This window comes from Pagrus major, chromosome 22, assembly GCF_040436345.1.
Source record: "Pagrus major chromosome 22, Pma_NU_1.0".
Lineage (NCBI taxonomy): Eukaryota > Metazoa > Chordata > Actinopteri > Spariformes > Sparidae > Pagrus > Pagrus major.
This window is the reverse complement of record NC_133236.1, coordinates 26837476-26854161: the sequence shown is the minus strand read 5'-3', so window position 1 is coordinate 26854161 and position 16686 is coordinate 26837476. Positions and strand designations below refer to the sequence as shown.

Here is a 16686-nt window from a genome sequence, read left to right as displayed (position 1 = left end):
GAGTTGAAAGGTGAATGCAAATTGATTTTACACATTTTTATTAGAAAAAACACTACTGTGCAATGTTACAAAGAAATTCATCTTTTGGAAAGAGGCCTGGATGTGGGGAATGTTGTTTCCATGGTGGTGGGAGTCCCATCTCACCTGTGAGGGGGGAAATAAAAAGACTTTAAACATGTTCACAGGTGTTAAACATCAGAAAGAAAAGACCTCTTTGTAGCTGAATGTGCTTTGACTAGCAAATGACACTATGACAAGTCAATGTAAATTTAGGTGTAGTCCACATTTTTCTGATGATCCATGATCCAAGTGTCAATCATCAGCTGTGCAAATAAAATACTACACTTGCCATTTTTACTCACTAGTACACCATACCTTTAACATCAAGGGAACTACTTAACAAATTCAATAATTCAGCACATAGTCACAGTGAAACATGACTGACGGTGGCAACCACAAAAATAAATTGCACTCACCTCTCCAATCATAGTGTCAGACTCTACTCCTGCTTCTTGGGGTTATTGACAGCAACATAGTGATACAGCACAACCAACAGGAACAATGACACGCCAAGCATGTTGGCAAATATCGCCAGCTGCACGTCTGTCACCATTCTGCAGAGGATAAACAGAGATATTAGTCAAAGAAAGCTGCTCAGGTCACAGGAGAGTATGTTCTCCTTAGCCTGAGGTGCTGTAGTAGAAAGCAGCTAAAGGCTAAGGATACCAGTGCAGTGTCATTGCATACTTAAATCAATGAACTCTAAAGTATTTTTTACTTTAAATCATCTCTGCCCATTTCATACAGTATATCACACATTTTTGAATAAGACTGGCAGTGATTTACATTAATTTAGGTGCAGTTGTACACGACTGTCATTCACAGTAATGGTAAGCATTGATGTGCACGTTTAAAATCTCTATAACTCATTTAGCAATTGTATTGTATTAATGTACACATATCCGAACATCATCGGAGTAATTATAACATTCATCAGATACTGAATTATTATTTATCAGTCTGCCAAATCATGACACATTGAAAATGGACCAGAAATCTGTGCGACGTTAACGCTAGCTAGCTAGCTAGCTAACTAGTAGAACCAACACTGGCTAAATTAACAAATGAGGGCAAAGCTACATGACACGCTTAATGAAAATTACAAACTTGAGCCTAATGCGTTGTAGTTATAGTTATGTTATTACTTACATTATCCGTTAAAGTGGGTTTTTACTCGGTTCAAGCGATAATTCAGCCGCTCTGCAGCGAACAAGCAAACCTGTCTCTCACTTCCGGTTGGAGGGGAGAGCCACGTCACGTTAAGCGCTGCGTAGAAATGCGTCGAATAGAGCGGACGTCCGTGATCAATTAACACAAATAACCCCTAAATGCGTCACCTCACAAACCACTATCCACATTTATTTTCTCAAGCGGCACCTTAACTTATTAAAATCACGTCAATTTTGTCCACTCGACCGAACTACGTGGTGTTTTTTCCGATTTTTTTGTAATCGCGGTCATCCAGGCCGCAGGGGGGCGCTGGTGAGCTCCGCCCGGCTCAGTAGGAGTGGCCCAACCGTTTCGACATCGCCTCACCCGGCGTGAACGACAGCGGCCAAGCTAGATGGTACCTCGACTCGGCAGCTAACGTTGGGGATTTGCGTTTCCAAGAAAGCGATACCCGTTTCTCTCACCGTGGAGCCGGACTTTACCGCCATGGCTCTTTACGAATATGTCACTCAGGAGCAGCTTGCGGGCTTCGACAAATACAAGGTATGGATTTATGTAGTTGCAGCTCCCTGCTAGCAGCTAGCCACTTAGCCGACAGTGCCTGTGTGTGTGTGTGTGTTCAACATCTAGCTGTCACGATCCGCAGGGTAAGAAGAAAAGTGTGTGAAGCTAGCCGGCGTTAGCCAGCTGAAACTTCCTATGTTTCCCGTAGGAAGTAAAAGCGTGGTGTTTTATGTCGTTAGTTTACTCCGGTATAAGTGGCGCTACGATGCTGCTCCGACCGTAAAGTTGTTTAATTTGGGATCAGCAACCAAAAAAGGCTGATGTTTACTCAAAGATCTCGCTTTCAGCAGGTAGGTGCTTGAAGTAAACACGTATTTCCAAGCAGGAGGTTGCCTAACAATTGCCTAAAACATTTAATATTTAGTTATTTCAAGCTAAGAAACCTCTTAAATATCAGTGAGAATGCTTCGGACACAATGTTGGCGAATATTCTTTTATTTATTTTGAAAGGGGACGACCGGAAGTCTCATTGTTGTCTATGTGGTGCTTGACACTGGCGCAAATGCTAATAGTTAGCTAGCAACTCTCCCTCCACGCCAGTGTTTGCCTATAAAATAAGGCATTACAGTGTTTTTTTTTAACACATTTCAGACATTGTCTCGTCCGTCTCCTCTTTGTATGGAAGGATAGTTATTTATTTTTTGCTAATATTGCAGCAACAGAAGAGAAAGTCAACCAAGTAGCTAGCTGCTGTAATGGACAAGTAAGGGGAGAGCACTCAACTTGAACCAGTGACTGATGGGGAAACCTAGACAATAGCCTAGAAATCACTTTTATATGAATTACAGTGAGCACAGAAATGCTTTGTTCAGCTGTTTAAAACAATAACACGCTTCCTGCATGCCAAACAAACCTCATAGTGTGCAGCCAAGTCCCATAAAGATGAACAGTAGTGTGGCAGTACACACAACAAGGGCTCTGTTGTGTTGTCAGTGCCTGTGCAGGGCTGCAGAAAACAGGAGTGGCAGCTGTTCAAGGATCTAATGACACACGATAACCCACTTTTGATAAAGGGGGATGTAATTTAACTTGGGCGCTGTTCATAATATATTACTTTATGATCAGTAGAGTACACACTGTATTCATGAAGGTTACAGACAAGCATCATATAAAGCTTTGTGCCTTGTGTTAAGACCTGGCATAGCAATTGTGAATTGTGAAATTGTGATGAGCATTTTAGAAATTCTTACCTCATCCAATTAGACCTGTATGTTTTGCAATAATGATTTCATTGTTTTGGATTTTCTGGCTCACGCTCTCTGTCCTTAAATTACACTACATGACACAAGCAGAGGTTATTCAGGCTCTCTCTCTCTCTAATACCTCCTCCTTTGATTACTGCGTGAAACTGCTCCCCTGAGCTGTTTCTCACCAGAGACCTTTTTCCAATAATTGCTTTTTAAGTGGCTCGCTCCACGTGTTGGCTGTGGAGCCTGGAGGAGAGCGGAGGATGACAATAATGACTGAGCCAAAGGACCGTGGCTCTCTTTGACGCCGAGTTTGTATTCTTGAAAGGTGCAGGAACACGAGCATGCAGGTGGAAGGAATAATTCTCACGCTGCCATCCATCTTTCAACCTCTCACATCCTGTCACACTTAAACCACGCTGTGAAATCAACTGGTTCCTCTGTAAAGATGCATGCATGTGCTTTCATTTGCACAGAGACATTTGTGCAGAGACTGTGAAAGCTTGTGTACGTAAAAGAGAGTCCTGTGTGTTTAATTGATGTCTGCCGTAACAATCAACGTAGAATGTCTTTGTATTCTTTTAAATAAGAAATCACACGTTTTTTAATCAAATATATTTTCTCACACTAATATTTTGGTTTTTTTTTTTTTGACATATTTAATAAGCAAAGATTTTTAACTCATAACGACACTTTTTTTTTTTTTTTACACATTTGAAGTTTGTTTACAGGTCTTGCAGAATTCTTCTGCATGTGTGAATAAAGTAGTATAAAGCCTTTTGTGGCTCCAGGAGAAGCTGAATGTAATCTCATAAATTACCTCCAGCGATGTCACTCATCAGCTAAGTTGTTGTCGTTGTAAGTTGCATTGTGGGTAATGTAGTCACCAGGCTTTGAAAGGATCAAAACCAGAGATATCCCATTTTACTTCATGTAATCTTCAGCCTTGGTGCATACATCCCCCACAATGCAATTTAGCCACTGAGTGACATCACTGGAGGTCATTTATCAGATTACATGCAGCTTCCTCTGGAGCCACAAAAGGCTTTAAACTACTTTTTGCATATATGCTGTCATGCTCCCTAAGAACTGTAAGCTCACTTCAAAGTGTAAAATTGGTGGAGTTTCCCTTTCTTACATTTTTATTTGGCTAAATTCTTACCAGCGATGAATGGACTGATTAATCATTAATTCCCCTAGTTTGAACACGCAGAGTTCATAGTGGTAAAGCTTCAGAGAGTCAGTGAGATTCAGTCCGTTAAAAATCAACAATGACAACACTTGTAGTCTTCTGAAAACACAGACCTCTTCCAAATGACCAACGAGTGAGAATGAGATTGAAATCTAAAAATTAAGCACACAAACAGCCCCCATAGAAGCTTTAACATCAGAGAGGCCATATTTACTCTGACTGAAGCTTCAAACAGCCTTACACGCTTCGTAAACACCAGAGTGTACATTACACTGTAACACGCGCACATGCTCGTCATGCCTGGATAATGTAACAGAGGCTGGAATCAGGTTTGTTTTGATCTGCGTGATGACAGGCTCCCAAATTACCCCGTAAACAAGTTATGGGTGAGGTCATAATCCCGGCACACCTGCAGAAGGATGACATAAATCAGAATAAAAAAATAAATAATTTGATCACCACATCCTGACTAATACAACTGTGTCTCTTTACAGTACAGCGCAGTGGACTCCAACCCCCTGTCCGTCTACGTCATGCACCCTTTCTGGAACTTTGTGGTGAAGGTGAGAAAAACCAACTGAATGTGTGTCTCTATCTCTGTGTGTGTGCGTGTACATCATTAATGAGGTTTCCAGGCGTCTGCTGTGATACAGTGACAGGACTGAATGCCTGTGTCAGAACACATCAGTCTCTGGTTGTAACGGTGTGTTCTGGTCTTTGGAGATACTGTTGAATGCAGTCATGTAGTTGGTTAATCAGACTATTCAGGCCTCAGATACATGAGTCTGGCTTTCCTTTGTAAACAGTAATGTTCAGGGAGCTGACACGTTAATCTACTTATCTACATCAAACCTTTGTTTTTCACGTCAATCTCTGCTCGACTGCAGCCTGATCTTCATTTGACAAAATTCATGTCCCCCGTCTCTGAAACAGTTATGTAACCGTCCATAAAGTGTGACAGCAGTAATTACTGTCAAGTTATTTTAATCAATATTATGATGAGAAGACAAGTGACATGTTCATTAACTGTGACTCACTACCTTCTTGTCTCTGTGTGTCTCTCTCTCAACAGTTTCTACCCACATGGTTGGCTCCAAACCTCATTACATTTACAGGCTTTATGTTCCTTGTGTTGAATTTCCTCATGTTGGCCTTCTACGACTTTGACTTCACTGCCTCTGGTACGTCCTCTGCACTACTTCTTTTCCCAGAGTTGTGTTTGTTTAGTGCATGGAGGGATTCAGTTTATTTCCTCCTACGACAGACTATGAAGTGGTTGAATCCACCCCACCTTTTAGAAGATGGGTTGTTTGGTGGTGAGTTGGTTTACTAAAGGCAAAGTCCATCGCTCACTGAAACGTGTGTCTGCGGTGGCTCAGGGTAATCGCTAACCCATGACATCACACACATAAACACACAACTGTTAACATTTACAGCCAAATGTTTATATCCTGAACAAAGACAGACACTACTCTGTAAAGATACTGTGCTGTATCAGGTTATAACAGCTTTCTACACAGACATCACTGTAAGACTGGTGAAAATGTCCTCACAAGAACAGCTAAACCAAATTATGCACACATGTTAATGGTTCACCTAAAAGTCTGCTCCTCAGCACATCTTATTTTATAGAGTAACTTGTAGGGCTGCAACCAACGATCATTTTCACGATCGACTAATCTGCTTATTATTTTTGCAAATAATCGATTTGATTGTTTGTTCTAGAAAATGTCAAAAAATATGGAAAATGCTCAAAATTTCCCAAAATTTAAAGTGATGTCCTCAAATTGCTTCTTTTGCCAAACAAATAGTCCAAAACCTAAAGATTCTTCATTTACTTTCATCGGTGAAAAAGACATTTTAGAAGCTGGAACCTGAAAATGTTCGACATTATGCTTGAAAAATGACCTCAGCGATTAATTTTCTTTCAATCAACTAATCAATAAATCGATTAATGCATGTTCTCTGCATTTTAAGATGATATATCTTTTAACCAAACTCTGAGAAAAGTTAAAAAACTCATCCTGCTGATCCATGGCTGTCTGTGTGGTATGCTGCATATTTACATTATGTGTGTCTCAGCTGCAGGACATGAACACGTGCCTAGTTGGGTCTGGGTTGCTGCAGGGATCTTCAACTTCTTGGCCTATACGCTCGGTGAGTCCGAACCCCCTGCGACCTGTGTGTTGTTGTTTCTCTGGCTTTTTGAGAGGCTCAGGGGAAAGTTCTTCCTCATGGAATGTGACCCTGGGACTCTCTCCATAACCACTTAGAAAATAAGTAAGATACAGTGAATACAAGGTGTTTCTTGCTTGTAACAAATCAAAGTTTTTACTAAAAATAAGACGTACATCCATGGTAAGACTTTGAGTTTTTGCAGTGTATGCCTTCTAAAACATACTGCGCCTGAGGTGTGGATATATTTACTTCTGTTCCATCATATTGTCCGTTAGATAAACAAGGTGCTGTGTTGTGTGTTGAAATGTGATTGCAGTGTGTGTGTAATCCATTAGTTCTTGCCTCTGGTAAATACAGATATAGATATCAACAGGATGCCTCCATTAGCAATCAAATCATCATCACAATATACTAGTTTGTTTGGAGATTTTTGCAGCATGGAAACTGAAATGAAGATGTGATCGCAGTATGATTCATGACTAGTAGGACTGATCTTTTTCTGCATCCTGATCTTTAGTTTCACAGAAAAAAAAGTTAAAATCATGATGATATGAGCTTTGTTGGCAAAAAAACCCTTTTTTTTACATCTGAAGAAAAAGATTTGAAGGCCAGAGCATCTCTGCAGCTCTGCAGTGCTTCATCATGAAGCTGTTTAGTCACACATTTTACCTTTTTATTAAAAAATTGCAGCTTCTGCGACTTGAATGATGCACTTGGCCATATTGCCATTTGGACTGTATTCTAATTATCTTGCGGCCTTAGTTCTGATGTAGTAATCATGATACTCGCCAACGCAAAACAAAAACAAACCCAATGGATTATTTAATAAAATGGTATGATAACAGTCTGGTTGCCTAGTAAGTGTGTGTCTCAGAGGAAACAAGGTGGGAGGAGCAGGACATAAAATGTGGACAAGGAAGTTTACGCTGTCTTTCAACAGCTTCTGTTTAAGTGCCCTTGAGAAAGATATTTCAAGCTGTTAGTCTGGAGGATGTTCACAGCATTCATAGCATCCTTGAACACATTTAGCTGACTGTCAACATGGATACATTTTGTTGAAAGCACATTAACCAGTATGTCTTTCATTATTGAAAGTGGGAATGTTGAATGTGTGTGAAGTGAAAGTTGGTAGAGAGCAAAACACAGATATTAAACAGTAAATGGAGGCAGAAGGCATCTTGTCGTACTCTGAACATCACACCCATCATAGAGGAAAACAGTAGCCTGAAATGCAGACACGCTGCCTGTGAACATGTATAAAATGTAGTGTAGCAGCTGTGTACTTTCTCTTTGTTGTATTGTGTGATGAGTCAGAAACAATTATGACTCCTGGCTCCAAAATAGCCTTTTACTGTGATCACAACAGATTCATGTGAAGTAGGCTGTGAGAGCACGAGGGCAGGATGCAGGAGACTGGAAACGTTCAAAATATATGTACGAAATATAACTATATGTACTTGAACAGGACTCATATTACAGCTAACGTTGTCGTGATAAGCTCCAGAAAAAACCAAGCTAGCAAAGTCACAGATAACATGGTGAATTCAACAAATAACTCTAAAACAAATCAATATAATAGCATTTGATATTGAATTTGCACTCATACCCCCTCCAGAAAAGGTAAAAAATACAAATCCAAAATGCTTGCTGCACACGTAATATCAGCACAATGAGGGTCAGGTTCCCCCATATTTCCAAATCTTCTGCTGATGCCTAATGCCTGCATCCACTTTTGTCTTCTTCAGGCTCATTTTTTCTGCTCAGCAGCTTTTAAAAAGTTAGTTCTGTGCTCTTTACCCTGCTGGTAGTGTCCCACAGACAGCAGATATTAGGCTTTTTTCTGCTGTTTGCTAGCAGATGTAAATAACAAGGAGAAGGCACCTGCTCCGTCTCTGTACAGCACCTCGGTTCATCAGGTTGCCAGAAACAGGACCACAAATAAAGTGATATGTGACTCCATGTCTGCTGGATGTATCAACAATCGACTGTTTACTGATGACACATTCATCATAACAGCTGCATGAGGTGTTAATGTGTCATCATTGTGTTCTCAGCTTTTTTGCGCTGCCCCCAGGCGGCCAAACACTCAATTAATTCAGTTGTAACCAATGCTAGGTGAAGATGGTTTTGCTCTAGGAGTTATGATCCGCCCCGATCCTTCAAGCAGGATTAGTCACTCCCATCAGAGCAGTATATACAAAGTAAGAAGTAACATGAATCATGATGCATGTTTGGACATGTGTTATAACTTTGTTTCAGCCCAGGAGCACCTGAGTAATGCCTCCGATCTGTAGGCAGTTGCAGTTTATAGCATTGCTTCACAAAATATTAGCTGAACCGTCTAAGCTCATAGGAATTCTGATAGAAGTGCCAGAGAGGGCAGCAAAATCTGATCTTTTATTCTTGTTTAAATCACTGAGAGTGCCAAAGTTACAGATGCCCTCAAATTTTCCCCCTGGCAGTCAGTAAATCTTACTACAGTCAAATAAATACAGATTTATTTTATTGTCAGATTCCTTCTGTGTTTGTGTGTTTGTTCGTGTGCGGACGTGGACTCTGTGAACTACACTGGAGTCAGTTAAAAAGGCTCGCTGACCATTTTCGTGAACCATTAAAATAAAGTCAGTTTCCATATGGTGTTTCATATGATGATGATGTGTTTGCAGAATACTTCCATGTGTGGATGAAATGAGTGAAGTCCAGAACTTCTGTCTCTGGGACAGCGAGTCCAGTTGGTGGGAAGCAAGAATGTGGCTGTTTTTCAAAGACTTTGTCCACTAGACTTTGTGTGTGTGTGGGCAGCAGCTTTGGCTGTAAATTAAAGTCATGTTTAAATAAAAAAAGTCTTTAGCACTTTGTTTGTTATTGTGCTCCATTATAAATGTCCACATAAACATGTACTGTATGTAATGATCCGTGTCTTTTCTTTTTTTTTTCCCCAGATGGTGTTGATGGTAAACAGGCTCGTCGCACCAACTCCTCCACGCCACTAGGGGAGCTGTTTGACCACGGCCTGGACAGTTGGGCTTGCATCTTTTTCGTGGCCACCGTCTACTCCATATTTGGCCGTTTGGAGAGTGGCGTAGGCGTGACCACGCTATATTACATCCTGTGGGTGGTGCTGTTCTCCTTCATTCTGTCTCACTGGGAGAAATATAACACTGGCATCTTGTTTTTGCCCTGGGGGTACGACATCAGCCAAGTGGTGAGGACACGCACAAGCACACACACACGAGTAGAAGTGAAATAAGATGAAATGCACAGCTAACTGATTGAACGTTTGGCTCATATGCAGTTTATAATAAAAAACAGTGTCACATTTACCATCGAAATTCCTAGAGATTAAAAAAAAGATCTTTATCAGCTATCGATAGCTAACGTTAGCTTCATAGGTTGGTTAAAAACGCAGTCTATGGCTCACTTTTTCATGTTTCCAACTGACTGGTTTTAAAATAATGACATGGAGATCATAAACATGATGTCGTGGTAAAAGAATGAGGCTAAAGCTGCATGGCCCAGGCTAAAAGGTTAGCATCCTCACCACTTCTTTATGCATGAGATGTAAAGTAAATATAGGAAATAAGGATGGAGAAGTGTTCCTGTATTGAAGTGTAGAGCTAGTTAACTCTAGTGTTATAAGTATGATACTTCTGATAACATTAATAATTACATTTTTTTTCTGGGCAGAGTCGGCTAATAAGATTACTCGCTATCTGCAAGAGCAGACAAACTCTGTAAAATCAGTTTCTCACACTTTTGCTCAGGTGTTTTTGTTTTTTGTGAGGGTAGACTAAAAACACACCACTATCCCAACTCTTTTTATACGGGGTATCGCTTTTCTCATCTCCTTCCAGACCATCTCCCTCGTTTACTTAGTCACTGCCGTGGTCGGCGTGGAAACATGGTACCAGCCAATCCTGTGGCACTTCCTCTACAGAGACCTTTTCAGCTTTATGATCATCGGTGAGCTGTGATCGGTCACACTGTACACACTCATTCACTTCCCGAGGCAGCTATAATAACTCATGTTTTTTTTGATTCCCAGCCTGCTCCTTCACCGTCACCTTACCCATGAGCCTCTACAACGTCCTGAAGTAAGTCGACCTTTCATCAGTGCTTTATTGTGGTTTTATAATCTCACACGGCGCCCTGAACTCTTCACCCTCCGTGTTTTCGCAGAGGTCACCGCAGTAACACTCTGAAGCACAGCAGCCTGTACGAGGCCTTCCTGCCCTTCCTGTCTCCCGTCCTCCTCTTTGTCTTGTCCACGATTTGGGTGGTCTACTCTCCATCCAACATCATCGAGCTGCAGCCCAGGATCTACTACCTCATGGTGGGGACGGCCTTCGCTAATGTCACGGTGAGCGTCACACACAATCTCTTTCAAAAGTATATCTCTGTTCCGGTCTTCAAATGTGTTTATTTATGTGTGAATATCTGCCTTTCTCTTTCAGTGTAAGCTCATTGTGTGTCAGATGAGCAACACGCGCTGCCAGCCGCTGAGCTGGCTGTTGCTGCCAATGGCGGCCGTGGTGTTGTTAGCGGTGACCGGGATGTTCACCAGCGAGACCCTGCTGCTGTATTTGTGGACAGCTTTTGTCATACTAGCACACATACACTACGGCCTATCAGTGGTAAGAGCACACACGCACACACACAAAAAAACTGTATGTGGCTTATTTTAAGCAGTTTTCTTTATGTCTCTTAGTTTTGATTTTAAGGCTCCATTCAGGCAGAATCAAATGCAGTCAGGCGCAGGGTTGTGTGACGGTGTGTTAGTGTCATTTCATGGTCCATTTGTGTGACGCCATGTTCTGAAATTTAACCCCTGCCAGTCCAGAAGGTGGCGGTAATACACCTCAAACTGGTCAAACAACACCCATTAAATAACCAAGGACAAGCTGTGTGTTGCTCGGCTATGAGCGCACAGGTCCTACTAGTGCTTGTTTGTCCACATCAAACGATTAAAAAACAGTCAGGATTAGAGACATATCATTACTGTGGGTTTTAAATTGGTGAACAAGACCAAACTGAGGGATTACAAGTGAAACACAGCGTTACACAGAGAAATGTCTGTTGTTTTCCCCCCTTAGCCACGGTGCTAGCACGCCTGCGACTGACCCGTCCTCTCTTGTGCCTTAGCCTTAATGAGTGATTATCTGCATCGACAAATGAAAAAAAAAAAGTGTTTTAAATGGATGCAAAAGGCCAAATTGAGTGAATATACATGGACTTCAAGAAGAGAACTTGTCCATCTTGAATTTTAACAAGGTGTAAAATGAACTTTTTCTTTGGTTGCCAGGTACAACAGCTCAGCGGCCACTTCAACATCCTCGCCTTCTCCCTTAAAAAGCCCAACAGTGACTGACAGGAGGAGGAACGAATCGGCTTGAAAGAAGCAGAGGTTTAGGCTGCTCCACCTCCTCGGCTTATCGACACTTCACTCTCATCACCACGGAAACCGCATCCCCTCCCCTCCATCCATGAGGACACACTGCAAGTGGAATGGAACATGGCCCTTTTCTCCACTGTCCCCAAACGCACACACACACATGCACACATGCACACACACAACACGCCTCACACATATTCCTAACCAATCAAACTCTGGTGTCTGCGATGGGGGCGGGCCCAGGGGCTCTGGCTTCCGTCATTTGGTGATTGGCTGACTTGGTTGAGCCAATGAGGTGCAATTGTTTCCTACGGAAATGTGCTTCAGTCATGAGAACAGGAGCCACGCAAACACACACACACACGAACACACACATACATTATTCTGCTTTGGTGCAGATCATTTATATCTGTGGCCGGTATTTCAAATACAAACACAGCCACACACACACACACACACACACGGTCTCATATAGTATTATGAATGTATGATATGCCTTGGGGGGGAAACGCCATTTAAGTTTTATTATATTAACAGGAATGCCTCAAGTAGTGTTGTTTCAAAACGTGACCCAAACTCTAGATTCTGGCCCGGATGTGTCCGGAGTTTAAAGGTTCAGTCAACTTTCTCATCATCGGATGATTTTCAGTTGGAAATCCCAGTGATACAAATGTTAATAGCTATATATATAAAATGTATGTGTGGAGGGTTTGGGGCATTTTATTTTCGAACTGAAATCAAACTTTAAAAAAAAAAAAGAAAAATGAAGATTACTCCTGTAAAACATTGTACAAATTTCCCTCTAATTAATTCCACACTCTGGTTTTGCGGTGACGGTTTTTCACAAGTGAACCGAGTTGGATTTGGACTAACCAGGGCATGAACTGACCAGGGCGACCTCTGACCTTTTGAACTGTACTAACCCTTCCACTTCGACCTCTGTCTGAGCACTGGCCTCCTGGCTCTCCATATCCTCTGAGGTGTCGTGTCTTCACGCTGATTCGTTCGCTTTTTTTTTTTTTAATACACACATTACTTATTATTTTGTTTGTCTGTTGCCATGGCAGCGCTTTGTGGTTTTAGTCGCGCAGCGCTTGAATGAAGAGTGCGTTCAAAAACCGTCACCGGAGCGGACTCACTCTGAGGGAACAAGCCGTCGCACAGGACGCCACAAACGCCGCAACATCCGCCTGGCGTCACGCTCGCACAGACGTCATCACATCTTTTATACTGTATCTGTCAGATAACTTGTATGTTGTTGTTTTTTGTTTTTTTTCAGTCTGTTAAACACTGTTCCTCTGTGTGATTCGAACAATGGCTGTGGACTGGACTTTGTTTCACATCAACCTGGTTTTCGCCGCCAGGCCGTTAAGATTTGACAGGGCTAACGACTCGTGTCACCTCATTACAAAAAAAATCCGTCGTTGTCTTCATGTTACAACAAAGACAGTTTGTCAGTGTGGTTGTAGTTTGGAGTAACTTGATTCTTTCAGTGGTGGGCGATCTGGCCAGAAAAATCACAATCCACAATTGACATTTTGAATGTCTTGTAGACTGTAGCCGGACATTAAATAGCCTGCGACTTTCTCTGTTTCCGCCATTATAACACAAGATTGCGTTTACATTAAGCAACGAGGTTGTGTGAGGTTTAAGTTCGAGGACATTAAACACTGGGATTTTTAGGAGTTGCCTGAAAAGTAGACTGCAGACGCCTTCAAGATCGATCACGATCTAAAACGGTCGGATCGCCCACCCTTCTTTGTCGTGTAACTTGACTGTTTGTTTGTAAGACCTTCTGGCCTCGCTGGTGAAAAGTGACTTGTCTTGTTTACCTGCAAGGAATCCAGCATCTGTTGACATATGGCATAAAAATCCAAGCTGCGCTCAAGAGTTTCACAATTTAGGCCGATTGAAACTGAAACGATCAACGTGGAGACGAGATTAAAGTCATTATTTTAACTGTACCGGACTTTGTGGGCTAAACTTTTCATATCTTGCCTCACTTTTAGGTTGGATCCAATCAGATCAAAACATCTGGTTCTGAAGGAAAAATAGTTAACATGAACCAAGATTTAACTGCCTTGCCTTGTGAACAGCAAGCTCGAGTTGTGACTGAACCTGAAGTCTGAATGTTGATCATCTCACGTAAAGTCGACGGCTGCAGTAAAAGTGTGACGATAACAACACGATTTAAAGCTACATAGGAAACACACTCTGATCTTTTGGATCGTTTTTACCACTTATTGACAAGTTTTGTACACAAACTGTTATCGAGCAACACTGAACATTTAGACCGCAGCCTCGTAGCATCCCTGTAGTAGCTATCACGACTGGGAGAAACAAACGGAAGATGTAAAATCTACTGCCATTATAAGTAAAGTAGCTCGTTTTGGTTTTGCGGTGCCGCTACACTGCACCTGGGGAGAGTGTGTATGCAGTCATAAAGCACATTGTAATAGCTGACATTTGATCGGACATAATGAAGCCCCACATCTGTGACTTTGGAGACCGTAGATTGTAGTAACGTGAGAACAACTGTGACTGAGATTTTTCGCCACCAAAGCGGTTTATCTGGTGGGTACATGCACTGTCTGGGTATGTGCATATCCTTGTGTACAAGTCTGTAAACGTGTGGGTGTATACTCTGTATGTGTGGATATCTGTGTAAATACATATATTATTTCTTCATTTTTATTTTGTTTTTTAAACTACAAACGGGATTGTTTTTTGTTTTTTTTTCTCTTAAAACATTGTTGACTTTTTAGACCGGGGGAAGACGCCATTCAGCGGCGGTCTTCTCGTCAGCTTCAAACGCTACAAAACTATCCGTGTAGCAGTTCCTACATCAGACAGGCTTTTTATTTTTTAACAATTCTCATCTCTTGCTGATTGGATGTGGGGATGAAGAAGCCCCGGGCTGCAGACACTACAAACAATGCTAAACGTCCGCTGGGTGAGAAGACATCGTGCCGTTCAACGAAAACATCGGGCAGAAAAACATCAGAACAAAACCACGAAAACATGTGAGATTCTCATCCAGCTGGAAATCAGTTTATTTCGGATACTTTTTTAAATCTCTTGAGCATTTTTTGTAGTGCGCTCCTCAGCGTTACTCACCACTTTCTAGGAAAACAGTCTGAATCCCCCCTGGATCAATGAACCAAGCTGTTGAAGTTGTGACTAAGTTGTTGTATAATGCTGCCCTGGCCAACACTCCAGGACTTCATTGTGGCTACTTGTGATGTTGTATTTAACCAGTGAAAGGAAGGACTGTCCAGAAACAAATAAAAAGCAAATTTTCTTTAACCACTTTTTTGTGTCGTAGCCAGAAACTTGAACCTTTACGAGCTGTTGTTCCTTGAACTCCCACCAGAGACCAGCAGCCTCTGGACCTCGTGTCTCCAGAGACAGGTCTTTAATAAGGTACCAATGAGATTTCACTTTATACAGTTTTTTTGACACACATTTCTTATAAGAGACTCACATTAACAACCACAATAACATCAGAAGCAACTAGCTTTTCTTTTCACACACAGCACACGTAGCGACGCCTGCTCTAAACACAGCATCAAGTCAAAATAGGTATTTGGGTGTTTTTCATTTAAAAAAAAACCCAAAAAACTCCAGGTGATCAGGTGGCGTTCAGACAGCCAGAAACCAAAGTAAGTTCATCCTCAGCCCGGCAAAGAAACGACTGTCTGGATGTGAAAGAGTTTTAAATAAAGATCAAAACCCTGCTTTCTGATAATATTTGTGTTTTCTTAATTAATCACATAAATTAATACTTTGAAGAGATATCACATATTTGCAGTGTTTGACAGGTATGATTCATATGATTCAGTTCAGCTGTTAAGAAATCAAAATGTCCTACAAAGAATCCAAACTGGACTTAAAGCCACAATATTTGTGAACATATAAACATTTCTGACTTTGACGCCCCCGGTGGAAACAATCATTAAAACAAATCTACACATAGAGGCTTTAAACCAAAGTATTAAATCAATTTTAATATTGTGACTTCAGTTAGGACCTTCTAACCTTCATGAACATAAATCATAAGTCATATTTGCAAACTTTGAGGAGCTTGATAAAAAGAAAAAACTCTTCTTCTTAATAAGTGTCAACTTTTTAATGTCGGGCTGATAGCTAATAGTCATCCAACTATTAAGAAATGCATTTTATTCTACATTATATGAGTGCTTGAGCTTCAACTTGCCGCCTTCTGAAGGCCACTTTCCTCCCAAATCTTGTTTGTTTCTTTCTCTAAAGCGACTTGCGTCATTTGCCTTCACACCATCTGATAAAAATACCAAACACCACAAAGTTAAGATAGTTTTGTCTTCTGTACGCACACACATTTTGTTTTATGGGTAAAACTCTGGACAGCTGAGCAACGCAGCCTGCGGTTCACAGATCCTGCAGCAGATGGAGCTGCACAACAATACATGTCACATGATTTTCTGCTGCGTGTTGACGGTTGCAGCCGTTGGGGGATCAACAGTGTGGAGTCATGAAAGTCTCTGCACTCATTTCCCCCCAAAAATGAGTTTTTTCGCAGGTAAAACAACAAGTTGGCATTTTTTTTAATAGTCTTCTTCACAACGTGCTGAACTTTACACCTCTGACTCATGTGGCTCTCTGCTTTTTGTTACAGACTTCATTAGTAATTGATTGTCTTCTCGCCTGCGAGCTCGTCTGGCAGCAGAAGCTTTTTGTTAGTTTTAATCATCTTGTGCACTTTCACGGCAACTCTCAACACCCTTCTGGGATCATGTGTTTGACGTTCAAACAGAGAGCAATCAGAGATCTACAAGTAATCTGCCAAAGAACATCAAAAGGTGGAAACTACACGGCAAGGTTTTCCTTTAATAAGTGCTTGTATATCATTGAATCAGTCATGTTTGAACCTGGAGGCCCGGCGTGTCTGTCTTGAATCGGCCTCC

General features: G+C 41.5%; 2 protein-coding genes across 2 annotated transcripts; one reads left to right on the top strand and one right to left on the bottom strand.

The window, feature by feature from the left end:
- Nucleotides 1-21: 21 nt before the first annotated feature.
- On the bottom strand, nucleotides 22-1323 carry ost4 (oligosaccharyltransferase complex subunit 4 (non-catalytic)). The gene is made up of 3 exons (XM_073493084.1): nucleotides 1210-1323; nucleotides 477-614; nucleotides 22-144 (listed from the first exon to the last, which is right to left on the bottom strand). Exon 2 carries the CDS (start codon nucleotides 611-613, stop codon nucleotides 500-502), a length of 114 nt encoding a protein of 37 aa, XP_073349185.1. The 5' UTR covers nucleotide 614; nucleotides 1210-1323; the 3' UTR covers nucleotides 22-144; nucleotides 477-499.
- Nucleotides 1324-1598: 275 nt separating this feature from the next.
- On the top strand, nucleotides 1599-15052 carry selenoi (selenoprotein I). Its single transcript, XM_073493083.1, has 10 exons — nucleotides 1599-1773; nucleotides 4668-4736; nucleotides 5246-5354; nucleotides 6256-6330; nucleotides 9294-9556; nucleotides 10206-10314; nucleotides 10397-10445; nucleotides 10531-10711; nucleotides 10806-10985; nucleotides 11654-15052. Exons 1-10 carry the CDS (start codon nucleotides 1717-1719, stop codon nucleotides 11759-11761), a joined length of 1200 nt encoding a protein of 399 aa, XP_073349184.1. The 5' UTR covers nucleotides 1599-1716; the 3' UTR covers nucleotides 11762-15052.
- The last annotated feature ends 1634 nt before the right edge of the window (nucleotides 15053-16686 follow it).

What these genes read in the sequence shown, in the direction of transcription:
- ost4 (XM_073493084.1), bottom strand. Translation starts at nt 613, where the DNA reads ATGGTGACAGACGTGCAGCTGGCGATATTTGCCAACATGCTTGGCGTG.